Source organism: Psittacula echo, assembly GCF_963264785.1.
Source record: "Psittacula echo genome assembly, chromosome: 3".
NCBI lineage: Eukaryota > Metazoa > Chordata > Aves > Psittaciformes > Psittacidae > Psittacula > Psittacula echo.
The window spans coordinates 20100353-20117277 of NC_137736.1; the positions used below are offsets into that span (position 1 = coordinate 20100353).

General features: G+C 37.9%; 1 protein-coding gene across 1 annotated transcript in view; it reads left to right on the forward strand.

Moving 5' to 3' along the window:
• Window positions 1-5183: 5183 nt before the first annotated feature.
• The window catches only part of ABI3BP (ABI family member 3 binding protein), a gene marked incomplete at its 3' end in the record, with an annotated part of 147773 nt that continues 136031 nt past the window's right edge, over window positions 5184-16925 (forward strand). Inside the window, 1 exon segment of the mRNA XM_080613490.1 lies at window positions 5184-6280. Coding sequence (XP_080469616.1) covers window positions 6205-6280 — 76 coding nt within the window. The 5' untranslated portion in view covers window positions 5184-6204.

A 16925-nucleotide genomic window follows, 5' to 3' on the forward strand; every position in this document is an offset into this window, starting at 1 on the left:
AAGGATGCACCCTAGCGCCGAAAAGTGGAATCGCTGATGCGGAGTTTTGGAGTGGCAGTAATTTGAAATGAACTAAACCGGTAACAGAGAAATGTATTCATTCATGTACAAATCGGCTATACTATAACTTAAGAAACATCACAGCAGTCAATCATTAATGCTTCATTGTTATCTTCTGAGATGAATACTCCTGCTGATCTGTGTTAAAGACAGACACCTCTTCACGGTAAAATTACCATTGCCATCAACATTCATGTTCTAAATGTAAAAACAGACATTCTGTGTCCTATCCTAGTGTGTAGTAAGAAACTCCAGACTTCACATCTGAGTTCTCTAATCTGGACTGTGATTTTATAGTATTTTCACAAATCAGAGCATACTGTGGAGAGACACTGAAAGAGACCAGGAGAGTCTGACTTCTCCAGTGGAAGATTGTAATGGAATATTGAAAAACTGAGGCTTAGTAAAGGTTATGGGTTATGAAGCCTATCTTCCAAAGCAATCTAAGATAGAACCAGTGCTTAAATTAATCCAGAATAATTTAGGATATCCTAATTCATTCTAATCCCAGGAAAACTGGTACATACTAAGATATTTTTGGTTTGTATAATTACCATCTTGGAGACTCATTCCTGCCACATACCTTGCTATGTTTTGCTTATTGCCTCTGCCTGCATTTCAGCTTAATCAGATTCTGTTTAAACAGACAGTGATAAGTATTTAGAGGTATGATGGCAAGGGAGGCATAGACAGAATATGTTTGAAGGAATGTTGCAGATTAATCCAGTCATAGGAAGGCTGTATCTGTGTTAATTATCTCATGTGGCACAAATGTGTTGATGATAGAAAAGATGAAGGTATTTTTCTGCAGATAGCAGTATATTCAGTATTGAGTAGTTACGTATTGCTTCAAACAACAGGCTAGGCTTTTGCTATAGGAGGAGGAATTAACAGTGTGGACTCTTCCAAATTTTCAGGTGACACACAATTGAGGTGACCACTTGATATTCTTGAGGGCAAGGCTATTCTTGAGGGACCTAGGCAGGCTGGAGGAATGGGCTGACAGGAATCTCTTGAAATTCAACAAGGACAACTGCAAAGTCCTGTATCTGTGTGGGAATAACCCCTGCAATGATACAGGCTGGGGTTTGATGGGCTGGGGAGCAGCTCTGCTGAAAAGGACTTGGGGATCTTGGTGGACAAAAGGCTGCACAGGAGCCAGCAATGGGCCGTAGCGGTGAGGCAGGTCAGCAGTGTCCCGTATGAACAGGAGCTTGGCCAGGGAGTGGACAATGTAATTGTCCCTTGCTAGTCGCCACTTGCTGGACCACATACTTAGATTGTGTCTAATATTGTTCTCTTACCCCTCTCACCCCACCCCCAAACACAGGACAGACATGAATGACCTGGAGCAAGCCCAGTGAAGGGCAGCCAAGGTGGTCTTCTGTTGCCCTGTGAAGACAGGCTGAGAGATGATACTTGTTCAGTCAGGAGAACTTTGATGAGATGTACAGCCTGTTAATAAAGATGTCACTGTCTGAAATCACAGGTGTCAAATGAGTGAGTGCTGGAACAGTGTGACAAACTATGTAACAAAATGTCTCACAAAAAAGCTGTTCTGACCATCCGTTTGACTGATTTTTCACTTTGTCTCTGATCCTATTCATTTGGAGATCTGAAACTCAGCTTGGGATCAGGATATTGGAATGCACTGACATTGTCTGTTGTTTTTATTGTATCAAATGAGATATGCCTTACCTTTAGACTAATAGATTAGCATACGGCCCTGTGTTTCTGATAGCATGAGAGTTCAAATGTTTGCTTATCAAATTGACAGTGAGAGAGTGGGAAAAGAGAAGCAATTGCAGACTTTCAGAAAGTAGAGTTAAGATTTTCTTTTTTCTTCCTTTTCTTTTTTAAGCAACACATCTGAAAGAATGTTCTTTGGCATCTCTCTTTTCCTGAAGGTCTTTAGAGGAGATCCCCTGACATTTACAAGAAAAAGAGTCCAATAACTGAGTCACACACAAAAGAATGATAATTATTATTAACGTTTACATTTTAAAGCAAATGCATTTCTCAAATAACTGGCAGCACTGGTGAAAGGTGCAGTACCAACCAGCAATGCTGTGAAAAAAGACTGACCAAGTGTACTGCAAGTATGTCCTTACTCTTAGAGTTCCGTAGAGCATTTTTATGCTTTTAAGAGTGAAAATAGGATTTTGATTTTTAAGATTATGCTTTACACTTTCTTCCTGCTTTAAATTAGAACAGCAAGGAGTTGAGCCACCTTGGCTTTTGCTTGTCAAAATAATCAGGAATGACAGGTGAATTAGAACTGAGCCCAGCTCTCAACAAAAGCGTATTTGTATTTGGAAACAAAATGTAAACCCCTCTGTCCTGTTCTCCCTCCCCACCCCTCTGACATTTTATTTGCCTTCCCATACTCTTGTTTTCACTGCACTTTCTGGTCTGATAATTATTAAAATAGAACTAGAAAAACACAGTTCTGCTCCCAGACTTGCTGTGATACCATCTGGTTGGAATCTCTGTTTTTGAGATCTACCCCAGAGAGGTTCTGTTGAAGTCGAGGTAAGGAAGTAAGATTTTGAGTACTTGACTTTGTTACTTAAGCATTAATTTGGTGCTGAATTGAAGGATTTAGGGATATAAGAGGTTTTGCCTTCAAATTTTATCTGTTTAAGATTTTTCATAACTGCACTTGCCCTGTTTTTCTTGCCTTTTATGGTAAAAGTATACTAACACAAAAACTGTCATTAACTGAATCTTCTTTGTTTCATCTTTTCCTTCTGTGATGGGACAAAGGATCGTGTCCCAGGTTCAGCAGTAGCAGTCGTTTTTCTCCTTCTTAGTAGCTGGTGCAGTGCTATGGTTTTGACTTTCAGCCTGGGAACAGCGCTGATAACACCAATGCTTTTAGCTGTTGCTAAGTCATGTTTACTCTGACCAAGGACTTTGTGAGACTCATGCTCTGCCAGGGAGGAGGGGAAGCCATGAGGAAGCAGAGACAGGACACCTGACCCAAACTAGCCAAAGAGGTACTCCGTACCACAGCAAGTCATGCCCAGGATGAGAACTGGGGGCAGTTACCTTGAAGGGCTAGATCACTGCCGGGGTCGGGCGGGGTATCGGTCGGCAGGTGGTGAGCGGTTGTATTCTCTTCCCTTGTTATTTCCCTTATCATTATTATTGTTGGTGGTAGCAGTAGTGGTTTTGTGTTATACCTTAGTTATTGGATATCTCAACCCGTGGGAGTTACATTCTTTCGAAGGGGAGGAGTGAGGGAGGCTGCGTGGCCTGATTTACAGCTGGGCTTAAACCACGACAGATGAGTAGTATAATTCCAGGTTTGAGTGGATGAAAGAAACCTGAGGAACTTCTGGGTTGAATAATTTCTGCTGTGAAGTGTGATATACAGATTTTATTTCTGTGAACTGAAACCAAATGCTGTCTCTAGTTAAATGGAGATTGTGGAGCAGCCCTTCGTCAAAAGGAGAAATCTAAAACCTGAACAGCATTACTGAAGCATCCAGTAGTGCAGGATAGTGCTTGAAGTCCCAGAAGCTCCCTCTGTTCCCATGCTTGCAGTAGTCAGTATCCAGTGAACAGCAGAAGGCTTTAGGAAGAAGGAAAGCAGAAGCTGGTTTTTTTTCCTTTTTTTGTGTAACAGGTTTCCTAGGAAAAGTCAGTCCTGTAAGAAAATAAGTGGGTGAAATCACTGATGACAAAGATGATGCAGAGTTAGATGATCTTAAGGTCCTTTCCAACCCTAACTCTTCTATGGTTCTGTGATTCTGTGCTGAGAGGAAATTGGAAAAGCATAAGAGAATATTATATTAAAACTTTTTTGAGTCTTTGCACTTGTATCTGCTTATCAAGCCATAATTGCCTGTGATGAAGCATATGCTTGATAAGAGAGAATGTGAAATATATAATGATGTGGATTTTTGAATGCTGGGCTGAGCAGAGCTGTTTTCTACAGGAATGTTCAGAGGGAAAGAGACCTGGATAGTCTGCCAGGATTTCAAGGAGAAGGCTAAATGTCTGTATGGTGTACCAAAAAAGTGTTTGGAAAATGCACAGGAGGGAGAGTAAAGGTGTAACTGGCAGCAGACAAGCAAGTGGTTCTGAAAGCAGTAATGGGAATATTACTATCTCTTAATAAATGATTAATATGTTTCACAGAGATTTTTCTGAATAAAGTTGGCCTTTGTATATTTTTGTTGAAAGGTTTTGTGTGATCTTTAAAAGGAGAGTGAATTTGCCATAACACAAACCAAGAGTCCACTTTACAGTAATACAAAGACAGCTGTGTGTGACCAAGAAGTATTTTTTCCCATTACTTCTCCTGAGAGACTGCTCCTTCAAATGCTTGGTTTCTTATTTTTAATTTTGAAGAGGAAAAAATAGTGTGTGTTTTCTGGGGCATTTTTGAAAACAGTATTTCACCATGAAAAGAAGAATGTCACATTTGCTCTGTGCATCCAACTTTCTGTCATTTGAAACTCTTTTGCGATCATATGTGGTCAGTGTTTTGGGAGACTCCTGTCCAACTGTTTGGCCTTTTAAACATTGTACCTGTTGCATGTATCTGTTCACAGTGTTCGCATTCAGGATGTGAATCCTTCCAAAGACCCTTGAGGTAATAGTGTTTGGGGATTTTTTGTGGTCTATCAATAATATTGATTTCCAACTTGTTATTCCCAGCTCTCAGTTAATGAATCAGAAAAAGGTTCCCTCATGTCAGAATTAAGAGGGTGTGATCAGGCTGGAAAACCTTTGCATTGTCAAAATGGTTTTGTTATAGCTGTGTGCTCTCCATATTGATTAGAAGAGCTTGAAATTCCTTGGTTGTTTTTTCCTAGGACCATTACTCAGCTTCTGTTTTGAAGCTCTTTCTGAAGTATTGAGTACATGGGGTCTTTTAAATAAAGTACTAATCTGTTTTTTCAAGAAACAGTCCTGTATGCTTTAATATATTACCTTTTTATTTGAAATTACTTTGTTTCTACCCAGTGCAGGCACTAATACTGTGACTTCTCTCTGCTTACAGAACACTGTGTGAAAGTAAGAGGATGTCAGGTCCCAGGCAAGTGGGAAGTGGGAACAGACCACACATGCTGAAGAGCTTTGCTTATTATAATCAGAGAATATGTTTGGGTTTGGTTGTTGATGTGTTTTTTCGTGGTGGTTTGGTGTTTGTTGGGGAGTACACACTGAATAGATGTAATCTCTTTGGGAATGTTTTCCAGATACTAAGTCTAAATTCTTCCTTATTCCATTGCAACCTATTTCTTCTGCTTCACCTCTTTATTCCCACCTTCTCAGTTGTGGGTAGGACCAAATTCTGTGCTTGGTCAACTCATTTGAGTGAAACAGCTTTAAATGGAATAATGGAATTTTTTGTTCATTTACAGTTTTGTAACTGGTGAGAGGATCTAGCCTCTGGAAGGTGATACATTGCCTTTTTGCTTTCACACGGACACTGTGCTCATTGTCTCGCCAGACTCTTATGAAAGCGAAAAATATAAAATATTTTTAAATTGCCAAATCAGATACAAGTGAAAAAATTACTTTTTTTTTTTTTTTTAAACACAGGTCTTTTACTGAACACATATTTATATGTTTATGATGTTGTGTCAAGTGGAAGTAGTAGTTGTTTTGCCTGGATGAAAGCCATGTCTAGCTCAAACTAACCTTGGGCAAAGTCTCGAGATTGCAGAAATACTGAGTTCAATATAGCAAAGAGTTTTCTGAGTACTGCGAGTGTTATTTTTGTATCTCAATTCCAGCTTTCTTGGATAAAACAGTGAAAATGTCTCTCAGATCAGTTTTCAGTTAATAGAAGTTTTGATATTCCTGGTTTTATTTGCCTGAAATTTAAATCATACAACGGTAATCTCTTACCCTGAGTGGTGGAAGGACCTTGTAACAAACCCCAGAAGATTATTGTAGGAGGAGCCTGATAATCCTTTTTTCCTTTTTTTTTTTTTTGTTTTAGTGCTAATTCTCCTTTTCCAGTGGGAGTGATGTCATCCTGTCTCCTCCCACTGTGTAAACTAAGCTCGTGTCAAAGTGTTGCTGCCTCTTGCCACAGAGAGAAAAGTTCACTTAAATGCAGCTGCAGTACTTCTGTGTGTCATCTGTCAGAATCGTTCCCAGTGCAAGGTTGGGTTTGTGACCATGTCAAGATTGGTTTTTCTCCTTTTCTGTGGATATATTTCACTAAACCTGGGAAATGCTCAGAAATTGCCAAGAGGCAAGTAGCTATGACAACTTTCTGGGGTTTTGTTTGTTTTGCTGTTGTGGGGCTTTTTTTTTTTTTAATGCTTGTGTTTTTGCATGTAAGTTTACTTTCAGCATGTTAAGGATGATAAAAAATAATGGGAAAGATGAAAGAACAGTCAACAAGGCAGGGTGCAGATACAAGAGAGTAGCTTTAAAGCCCTTTAATAAAACAAGTTCAAATGTTTTCAGGTATCTTGTGACTTTAGTGAGAAGTTACCATGAAAAAAAGTAACTGTATTTAATGATTTTGTAAGGATGTAGACAGCATTGTGCAGGTTTGTGGTTCAAGATCTTAAAGAAAATGTGACTTAGAAGCATCTGGTGTTATTGTTGGAAAATTTCAGTTCTGTCTTGAAATAACTTTTATGCTTTCCGTTTATATCCATCCTTAACAATTCAGTAGGAATCGACTTTTGTAGGTCAAGCTGTATGCATTTATTGAAATTTCCACCCTCCAAACCTGTGTGAATATTTCTATAACTATTCCTTTCTGTTGGAGTCTGGAATTACAGTAGATTTGCAAAGCTGGCAGGGATCTGTTCTTTTGCTTGCTAATGTGACCCATGTCACATTGACATTTTATATGTATTTTATTACTGCAGGAAGAATAGTCATAGCTTAAAATGAAAAGAATATTTGTGTATCTAGATCGTAGTACTTTGGCATTAAAACAGCACTTTCACAACTGTTTCTGTACTGCACATATTGCTCTCACTTTGTAGACATGCTTGCTGGAGTCCATTGTGCTTTATAATGCATTTTACAATAATGCATTTTACATCCTGAAACCAGTAACATTTAGAAAGGGAGCTGTGATTTAGCTCCTTATGAGAACATTCATTAAGAAATCAGCACTTTAAGGGTGTCCTAGGAGATTCTGGTTCATAGATGTGGAACCTAGAAGTGTTTTTGGGAGAAGAGGTGATTTTTTTACCCCTCACCCCTCCTCAAGAGACTTTTTTTTTTTTTTTTTTAAGATTACTTTTTCTTCGTCACTCCTCCTCCCACCCGTCTGGTGATGTTCTTTTGGAGGTGGCTTTCTTTTAACCTCCTCTTCTTGAGCCAATGTGGAGTTTTCTGCATATTGCTCATAGTGGGGCAATGTAGTCAGATATGCAGTTTTTCAAGTCAAGCAGACTGTAAAACCCTAGTTTTACCAAGAAAAAAAGCAGCCTGTGAGTAAACTATTATAGCAGTTTTCATAGGACAGAGAGAAACCTTGTACAAAAATCAACTTAAAGTTGACTGACAAGGGTAATGAGTTAAAACGTAAACAGGGGAAGTTTAGACTGGATATAAGGAAGAAGTTTTTTACTATACGGGTGGTGAGGCACTGGAATGGGTTGCCCAGGGAAGCTGTGAATGCTCCATCCATGGCGGTGTTCAAGGCCAGGTTGGACAGAGCCTTGGGTGACATGGTTTAGCGTGGGGTGTCCCTGCCCATGGCAGGGGGTTTGGAACTATATGATCTTAAGGTCCTTTCCAACCCTAAGTATTCTATGATTCTATGTGTTGCCTGCTTTGAAGGAGGAACTTCTCTAGTGCTTGTCTGCCATAGAATAGTGGCTGTAAATTTACGTTAACTGTGAAATTCAGACAAAAGCTACTGATCCACTGCAGTCAGTAGAGGAGTAACTCTGGGATGCATTTTTTCATGTCATAAAATAACACTGCAGAAGTGAAGTTCTGTTTGCCAAATGCTGAAAGATGCAGGTGGAAATTTCATTTGTTTTCACTGAAATAGCTTTTTTAAGATTCCCACTTTGCATTGTTGAAACATCAGTCTAATTCTTTTGTTTGCAGCTGCCTCTAAGAGTACTATTTACATTGGTCTGCATTGAAAATGAAAATATATTAGTACCTAGCTGTTACCTGGAAATGTTCAGAGGATTGTCTTTATGTCAACATAAAGACAAACTTTGAAACGTAGTACAGATGTTTTTCACAAGCAAAAGAGCATATTTGTATCTTAAAGTATTTTAAAAATGAGGATATGTAGCGGTAGTATTCTGTTAAGAGGGCTACTCTGCCCTGCTAAGCAAACTTTAATTCTAGTGAATTCCTGGGCTCTTTAAGTCATAAACTATGTAACTAAGGCTCCCGGGTGACTCCTGCTCTGCGGGGAACCATGGAATCAATTTTGTAACTTGAGGGAGAACAATCTAGCCAAACTTTTTTGGTGGTGCAGGTACTCCTATGAACAGGTTATCAATGTAAATCTTACTCTTCTTACTAGCACTTTGGAATTCTCTCAAGCCTTCTCTCCACGAGGTGAAACACACTAATCCCTGGTCTTGTGGACTGGGATTTCCTTTCAGTGATCGAAGGTGGAAAGAACATCTTGCCTCCTGCAGCTGCAAAGGAACAGAGCCAACACACCCTTTGGATGTCAGTAACTTCCAGAGCTGTGTGAGAGATTGTGTGCAAATATGCTGTTCAGGAGGCTGGAGCACACATGGTTTCCCTTTTCCTGTGTATTTTTATACTTTCACTTCCACAAGTGTGTGTTTGACTAGAATGACAAAGAAAATGTTATTGGTGTTCTCAAAAGTGTGTTCTTTATTAACAAATACAATTCTTTAATTATTTTGACTTCAAAAATTGGGGCACTGTTGGGGGAATAATTTGGAAGCACTATCAACATGACTCAAGGAGTCAAAATTGTGGAAATACCAGTTAAAATTTCTAGTGGGAACTTTATGCTGCGTCTATATATCCTGCATTATAATAATTTTGCTTGCATAGAAAATAGGTCTTTACTTACATCTGGTCCTAGTGTAGTGCCCTAAATGCAGGTAAATACCCTTTCTCTTGCAGTTGTCACATTTAATATAGTAAATGACAACTGTTGAGGCAGTTACAAGCTGTGTCATAATTCTGACTCTCTGCATTAATATTTTACAGATACAAATAAAGTGAATGTAATTGGAAAGGGAGCTTGGTGGGTATTGTGTTTTACTGTGGAGACAGTGCCTTTTTCCAATTATGTTGTGTTTCATGAGTCTCTGAGGGATCAGCTGCTAAGAAAATTCAGTAGTTGGGGCCTATGGAGACTGTGAAGAGTCAGAGAAGAACAGGACGGGAGATGATGGTAATATTAGGGATGTTCTTTTATCAAGTATTTGTGCCACTGTCCCTTCGACTATGTCGGCTTCTAAAGCTTTCTTTTTCATCAGAAGGGAGAGACTTGGACATTTTTTACTTATTTTTGTCTCTTCCATTATGCCACTATGCTTGTGTCATCCAACAGTTCAGCACTGTTAAACCGGAAGTATTCTAATGAGGCATGGAAACAATTGCAATGCATAGGTGTCAGAATTATAGCTTGTCATACTTTCTCTAATTTTTTATGGTTCTACATAACTGAAATATTTCATCCTTGAAGAACGCATTGTTGTCTTTCTAGACAGGAATTGAGGACAGACAAAAAAGTCTTGTCTTTAGAGAAGGAGCTGGTAAACAGACCATCCTGAATCTGAGAGATGGATGAACGAGCAAAGCAGAGACCAAGAATAAGCATGTTACAGGACAAAATCCACTAGATTGTACACCGTGTTTCACTGGCAACTTTCCAGCTGGACCTGATACAAATGTTGTTGAAAGCAACAGTTGGGGGAAAAATTCTTAGTGTTTGGTAACAGCATTTCATGTTTTTGATTTTGCCACTTGACTTTCCAGATGTACCTAGAAATGCACTTTTTTTCACTATAATCTCTTTCTGATAGCTTTTGTGTATCTTCATGTTCTGTTTTTCTTTGTTAGAGAGGAGAAGAATTTGGGGTTGAGATCATCTTATAAACTTGCAGTTAAGAATCTGAATGCCTCTCTTTTTTTTTTTTTTTTTTTTTTTTTGGTGTCATGTTCTTCCCCCCCCCCCAATCTCTGAGGTTTTCTACTATTTGAATTAATCATCAGGTGGATTGCATTTAGGGTCCATCCTTGTTCTGCCTTCCAGGACTCAGACCTGTCCTGTTCTGCTTTCCAGGAAGAGCTCAGGTAACCTTAATTCACCTTATTCCTAATAGCTGCCTTCTTAGGGAAAAAGAGTACAGACTTAACATTCCTTATGGAACCACATGAAAGAGCCTGATTTACAGACTCATGTAGGGAAAACCAGATCCAAACTTTCTTGTTTCTACAGTTGTCAACTGTGGGGATAAGTGGGAAAAATAATAAGGTTTTTCGGTTTCTTTGGTAAGTATACAAGAATGTTAGAAAATACTGTAGGTAACTACTAGTTAAGATTTGTATTTATGGTAATTATAACTGACATCCCTTTGAGAGTGAATGCTGTGTTTACAGTATAGTTCCAAACTTTTGTTGACATTTGTGAAATGAATAGGCTAATTTTATTCTCAGCTAAATTTGCTGGCTATACTGTGTTATGTAATACTTCTTCCTAGGCAGAGGTTAAACTTGGCATCTGTTTTCACTTACTGGAGTCAAGCAGTTAAAACAATATTGAGTTATTTCAGTCTATCTCAGTTGCTATACTGCAACAGCCAAACCTTAGTCTTTAAACTTTTGTGTGCTGTCCCCCTAGCTCCCCAGAAGCACCCCTTTGGTAGCTGTAGAGTAGCAGGGTAGAAATCATAAGACAGCGAAAAGTGTCCTGAAAGTTGAAGAGTTTTTTTTAACATAGAATGAAGCTGGCATATCAAAATATCACAAAAGGAGTGAAATGACATGTGGTTTATATGTTACTTTTTCCATGGTTTATGGAACATCTTTCTAGGAACTATTTTTCAAATTACACAATGCATTAACCTTTAAAAAACACATTCTATGAAGCAGGTCCAGTTATTGAAGTTCTTTTTTTTTTTTAGTGTCTGGAAAGAGAAGTGTAAAATTAATTTGATTTGTGCAAAATACTTCTTTTATGTTTAATGGCATAAAAATGACAGTAAAGTCCTAGGAGAAATTTCAAAAGGATCCTTTTAGCTGGTATAGTAGAGTGGCAAAGGATTTCAGTCAGTAGATACGTCATGGCAAATTTGGCTTATTCTGCGCTGAAAATTAAAACAACCCATAAGAATGTTGCCATTATAGCAGCTCATTTAATCGAAGTTATTTTATCATGCAGACAGTTGTGTCCTAGGATTGCTCAAAAATATATCAAAACCCAGTATTGAGTGTCAGACTTCAGAGTTCAAAGATAATCTGTAATACCAGAATTCCATTTTTAAACTGGCAGGGGCAGCAGGGTGACAGTGTGATGATACATATGGTGGATTCTGCCAGGATTACATTCCATAGCGTATGAACGCCTCTAAAATGATCTCACTTCTGGGTAATCTTTATAGCCTTCACCCTCTGCATTTTAATTTTAATGTTCCCAAGTATTTCTAACTGAAATTTTTCAGTTGTCTTCCATATAATCTTTTGTATCTAGCCGTTGCAACAGACAAGCTACATGATTTACCTGAGGGAAGAGCTACAGGGTAAATCCTGCTGCTACTATTTGGCCAGACTTACTGTACATGGATAATATAGTCTGTATAGCTATTGACCGGTGGTACTGTGAATGATTAATGGGTCTGAGGCTTCTTTGGAGTGCTTGGACTCACCAGGTGCATACTGTGTATTGCATGTGCAAACAGAAAGCTCTGTGTGCTCCCGGGGCAAAAATGGCTAGCAGTGACCTGCCATAGTCAAAACTATTCATACAGCTCCTAGTGGATTTCTTTTCCTTTGGGAAATTCAACTGCAGACCTGAATTGTTGGTAAGCAGTATAAGATTGTTGTTGTGGAGTGTTCTTGATTACTGCCTTTTGCGGGAGATCATCAGAGGCTTACTCATTGGCATGGATTGTGCATCAATGTCACATTAAATCTTGGTGTTAAGAGAGGTGGGTATTAGTGTTCTGGAAAGACAGTGGCCTAAAATAGGTGCCATTAGCAAAACAGTCCAGTCTGTAGTTTGCTCCGAAGTGGCAAAGTGCAACTGGAAGCAGGCTAGATGCCACCTGAACTCACCTGACTGCCGTAATTTAAATGCCCGTAGTTAAAACTGGCTTTTCTACAATAAAGGCCAGCACGTATGTAATACAAGTTTGCTTTTTGAAATATATTTGTCTTATTGTGAGGATAGTGTTCATGAAAATGATAACTGGCAGCATTATGAATATGTGCCCTTTGTTTAGGCAAGGGCTGGGCCAACTTCCCCAGCACAGCTGTTCCTGAAAACATAACAATCATATGCCACTATACTCTGGCCAAATCAACCCTTAGTCTACCCACTTGAGCAAACCAGTGTTGATTACGTCAAGGTGAAGGAAAAAGAGGTCAAGGTCTGAACCACCACGTGAATTTCTACTGTTGATGAAGTTATGAATGCAATTATGGTCACCAGTATTAAATTATTTTGCGTTCATCACTTAACCTAAGTGATGTCATTAGAATATGCAGATATCCAGGCGAGGTTACATAAGGATGGTTGCGTTAAATATATCAACCCAGAATTTTCACTTCAGAGTTGCTGAATAAAATGCTGATAAAGAATTGAGGCACTGACTACAGGAGATACAAGATGTAAAGGCAGGGAGGTAGGAAATGCTTTTTTATGAGTAGGCAAATAGTTTTCTCCCACTCTGGAGGGAGCATTTGCTGCACTTTTTCAGAGATTGGTAGACAAAATGTAACCTCTGTTTTGTAAAATACTTTCAAGTTGCTGAGATCCTTCACTCCGTAATGGTTTAATATTATTTAGAGTGTTCCTGGAGGGAGAATAAATGAGGCAAATGAATCTACCATGTTTTCTTAGGGTAACTGTAGCCAGGGTTTTTTTGCACAAATCCTGTTTACCTTGAACAAATATGTCAAGACTGCAGGGCTCCAAGTGAATAAATCCACTTCAGTAAACCCCCACATAATGAAGTATCTAAACCTCTGCATGTGATTTTACTTATATTTATTTATCTGTGTAGTGTGCTAATAGTGGGATGTTACTGCTGTACTTGATAAGGGATTGTAATTCAGTGCTGTCTTTCAAGCTGGAGATCCAATGGCAAAATGGATTCTCAAAGTGTGAAGGAATTACTTTAATAGGGTTATTTCTGCATTTTTGTGTAGATCTGAGTTTTTGCATTATTCTTGAAATCTGCTTAGGAAAAACATGATTCAATAAAGCAGTAAGAGATTGTAATATTCTTTCCTGCCACTAGCAGTTGTGTCATTAGTTTGTGAATCTATAAATGGTCACAGACTGCTTGATATGAGTTTACATAATTAATGCTTTGGAAACCTGGACAATTTTAAAGGACTGGCAGTGTATATGGGATAAAATTTTTAAGCTTGCATTGGGAAAAACCTTTTTTCCTTCTGTCAGCTGCTTGTCTCTGTTTTGTATTAATTATTCACTTTAATTTTTCTTTCTATGATGTAAAAGTCTGGAGTAATTTAAAAACACACACAGCAGTGTTTGTTTCAAAAATAAAAGTATATAAACTTGAAATGTCCCAGAAGGTTGTTTTCTGTGGAGTGAAAGTATTTTCTGGCAGTCTTGATTCCCTCATTACTACAGTTCAAACCTACATAGGAACAAGAAAAATGTACAGCAAGAAAAATGCAGAACTTCAGACCTTACCATTTATCATTTTTCTTGTCTGTAGCACACACATATGCTGAAAATGAAGAAATGAAAGGTGGTAAGAAATTGAGCTTTGGGACAGAAATAATAGGAAGAAAAACTCTATTATCTGACCTGGAAATTTTGGCTGAGTTCCATTATCTCTGGCTCACACAAACACTGAAGTGGCTGGATTAAATGGCAGGGCAGAGTTTTTCTTTATAGTACAGTGTATGCTGAAGCATAGCTTCATAGGTAAAGAAATGGCTGTAGTCAGGTTTCAGAACTGTGGATTCTCTTAGTTTGGTGAAAAGCTGACTTAGGTAAAAGTGAGGGGGTTGTGCGTTCAGCTTGAATCAGTAGGTCTCCTTCCTTTGTCATAAAGCTTGTTAACAGCTATTTACTGTTATGAACACGACTGTGAACTTGCTCCACATTGATAGCCTGTTATTTGCTCCGTTACTGAGTAAAAACGGCTTTAGCAATGCTATGACAAGCATAAATACTGCATCTTTTCCTCATAATTAAAACAAAAAGCAGGAAGAAACACTGAAGGCAAAACCCTGCAAGTCTAATAAAAATGTTTCCCTGTTAGTGTTGATTATTCAGTGCTCCTTAGTAGGTGGTAAATCTACTGTGACTCAGTTGGTGATGGTGTAGTAGGTAATTTATGTTGTCTGCTTATCAAGTCTTGTATAAACATCATAAAGAAGATTTTCTTAAAAAAGATGGAAATGATAATTATGTAAATTTTTTAAGCTAAAGAACTTGGTTTGATTTTGGACAGGTTTTGTGATTTTTGCTCCAGTGAAAGATTTATACTTAGACTAAATTTGCACACAAGTAAGCAGGTTACAAGTGTAATTTCATAAAGACTGTCTCGCACGCAGAGGCATGCATGTGCACACAAAATCACTGTGGGATTCATTTTTGGGAATTTATTTGTTTTAGTCTTCCAAGCTTTTATCAATCCCCCTATACTCTCTCAGTTCTAGTAACATGGTCAAATAGCAGTTGGTAGAAATGTTAGTATGTTGTTAATGTGCAGTAGTGAATTCTTAGAAAGCAAAGATTCTCAATAGTGTAACAGATGTTTATTATGTTCCGTTCCACTTGGAAGTACTTACAGAAATTAGCAATGAGCATCAGATGCTATTAGTATATTCATTTGAAGGGAATGGAAGGTTGTTTATAGTATTAAGGCTGAAGAAAAATTACAGATGCTCCACCACAGAAAGGAAATTGATACTCTTATTTATGTCCTAGTTCAGTGTAGAAATCTTGGGCCTTGTGAAGACTTTTTTCCATGACCTGGCTTTACTAGGTTATTTGAGGTGGGTTTTTTGTTTTGTTTTGTTTCGGGGTTTTTTTTGGTTTTGTTTTTTTTTGTTTTTCCTCAATAATTTGCTTTTGTAGTGTTAAAACATTTGTCAAACAAAACTGGCACAGGGAAGATGATCTCATTTTAAAATTCTGTAAAGTTGTTCAACAGTGTTGATGTACTTAATATTCTCGTAAGTCAAAGAACATTCCTTTGGAATTAATCTTCTCACTGCACACTGGGTTACAAGATTAGTGATGAGACAAACGTAACTTTCTACATACCATAAACAATTGAATACATGCCTGAGTGAAGCACAAGTAAAAATGAGAAGTCAGTTGTACAGAGATTTCCTAGCCAATGGGTTTGTGTATAGGTGCACATGTCCCAGAATTAACATAAGCCTTACTTTTATGTATCTGATAGTTTTCTTTATCGGCATTTTCGTTTTCTTTTAATAAAACACTGGATGGAGAAATCTTAAAAAAGTAAATATGGACATAAAAAGATGGGTTAGAAATTGAGATTATTCCCCACTGCTTGTTTTCATCTCTGTAGATAAAAGGCAATGTGTTGAAATGGAGCAGGTGATGTAATGGATATAGAATTTGGATATATAGTCAGAAAACAGAAAACTATATTATCTGCCATATCCTGGGTAGAAAGGAAATAGATGGGAGAACAGGTGAAATACTTCTTTAGTAGCAAGAGTAAGTATTTGTGATGGATCTTAGTACTCTCGTAATCATACACATAGCTATTATTTTACATGTTGTATACTTACTACAAATATATTTGTTTCGCTTTTTTTCCTCTAATCCATTGTTTTAAAACAATTTAATCTTTTAGCTTTCTGAAGACAAGTGAACAATGCCTCTGCTTCACACGTTCACAGTGTTGAAACAAAGAATTTCTGCCAAATTTTGGAATTTGATATTGCTTCCTAAAATCATCAAGTATTGATCTTCTTAGTGGTTTCTATTTTCACACTTTTTAATTGAAGACTTACTGGAAGTCTGTTACTTCTTTTTTCAGACATTTGCTTGAACTGTGGAAACTTCCCTTTGATCTCTTCAAGTTCACAATGTGGGGCAATATAGAAGATGAAAAGGGTCACCTGTGATTTTTCTTAATTGGTTACTTTTTTTTTCTTAATAAGCCAGGTGATCAGTCTTGAGATCCATCTCATCTAATGGTACAAGATGAGATACATTTTCTACCTGAAAAACTATATGCAGTTGGAATCAACCCTTACAGGACTAGTCTGTCTCCAGCTAGTGTCATAGACATGTGTGAGGATGTTCAGTTTGGAGACCAAGAACTAGGTGAAAAAACTTTATTTTGAGTGTTCTGTTGGAAACACTGAGCAATTCTCTTCTTTTGCTTTGTTTTTGTTTGTGTCTATAGCTTTCTAAACTAAATAGGAAAAGCTGTTTAAAATCTTTACTTAAATACATTGACAAGCCTAAATTCCAGCTCTCATAACAGCATTTCATATGTGACTAGTGATTTTGTTAACTGATTAAGTTTGCTTATTCTTTCTGAGTTTAGCATGTGATATACAGCAGCGCCTAAGAATTCTTACGTATGCTCCAGATACTTAATTGCTTCATCAGCTGTCTGCCTCTGAAAAGTGGGGAACGTACTCCAAAGTTAAAACACAGAATATTGCAAGTACATTTGCCAGGTGCACATCCAAAGCTATTGATCCTTGCACTATTTGAAGTC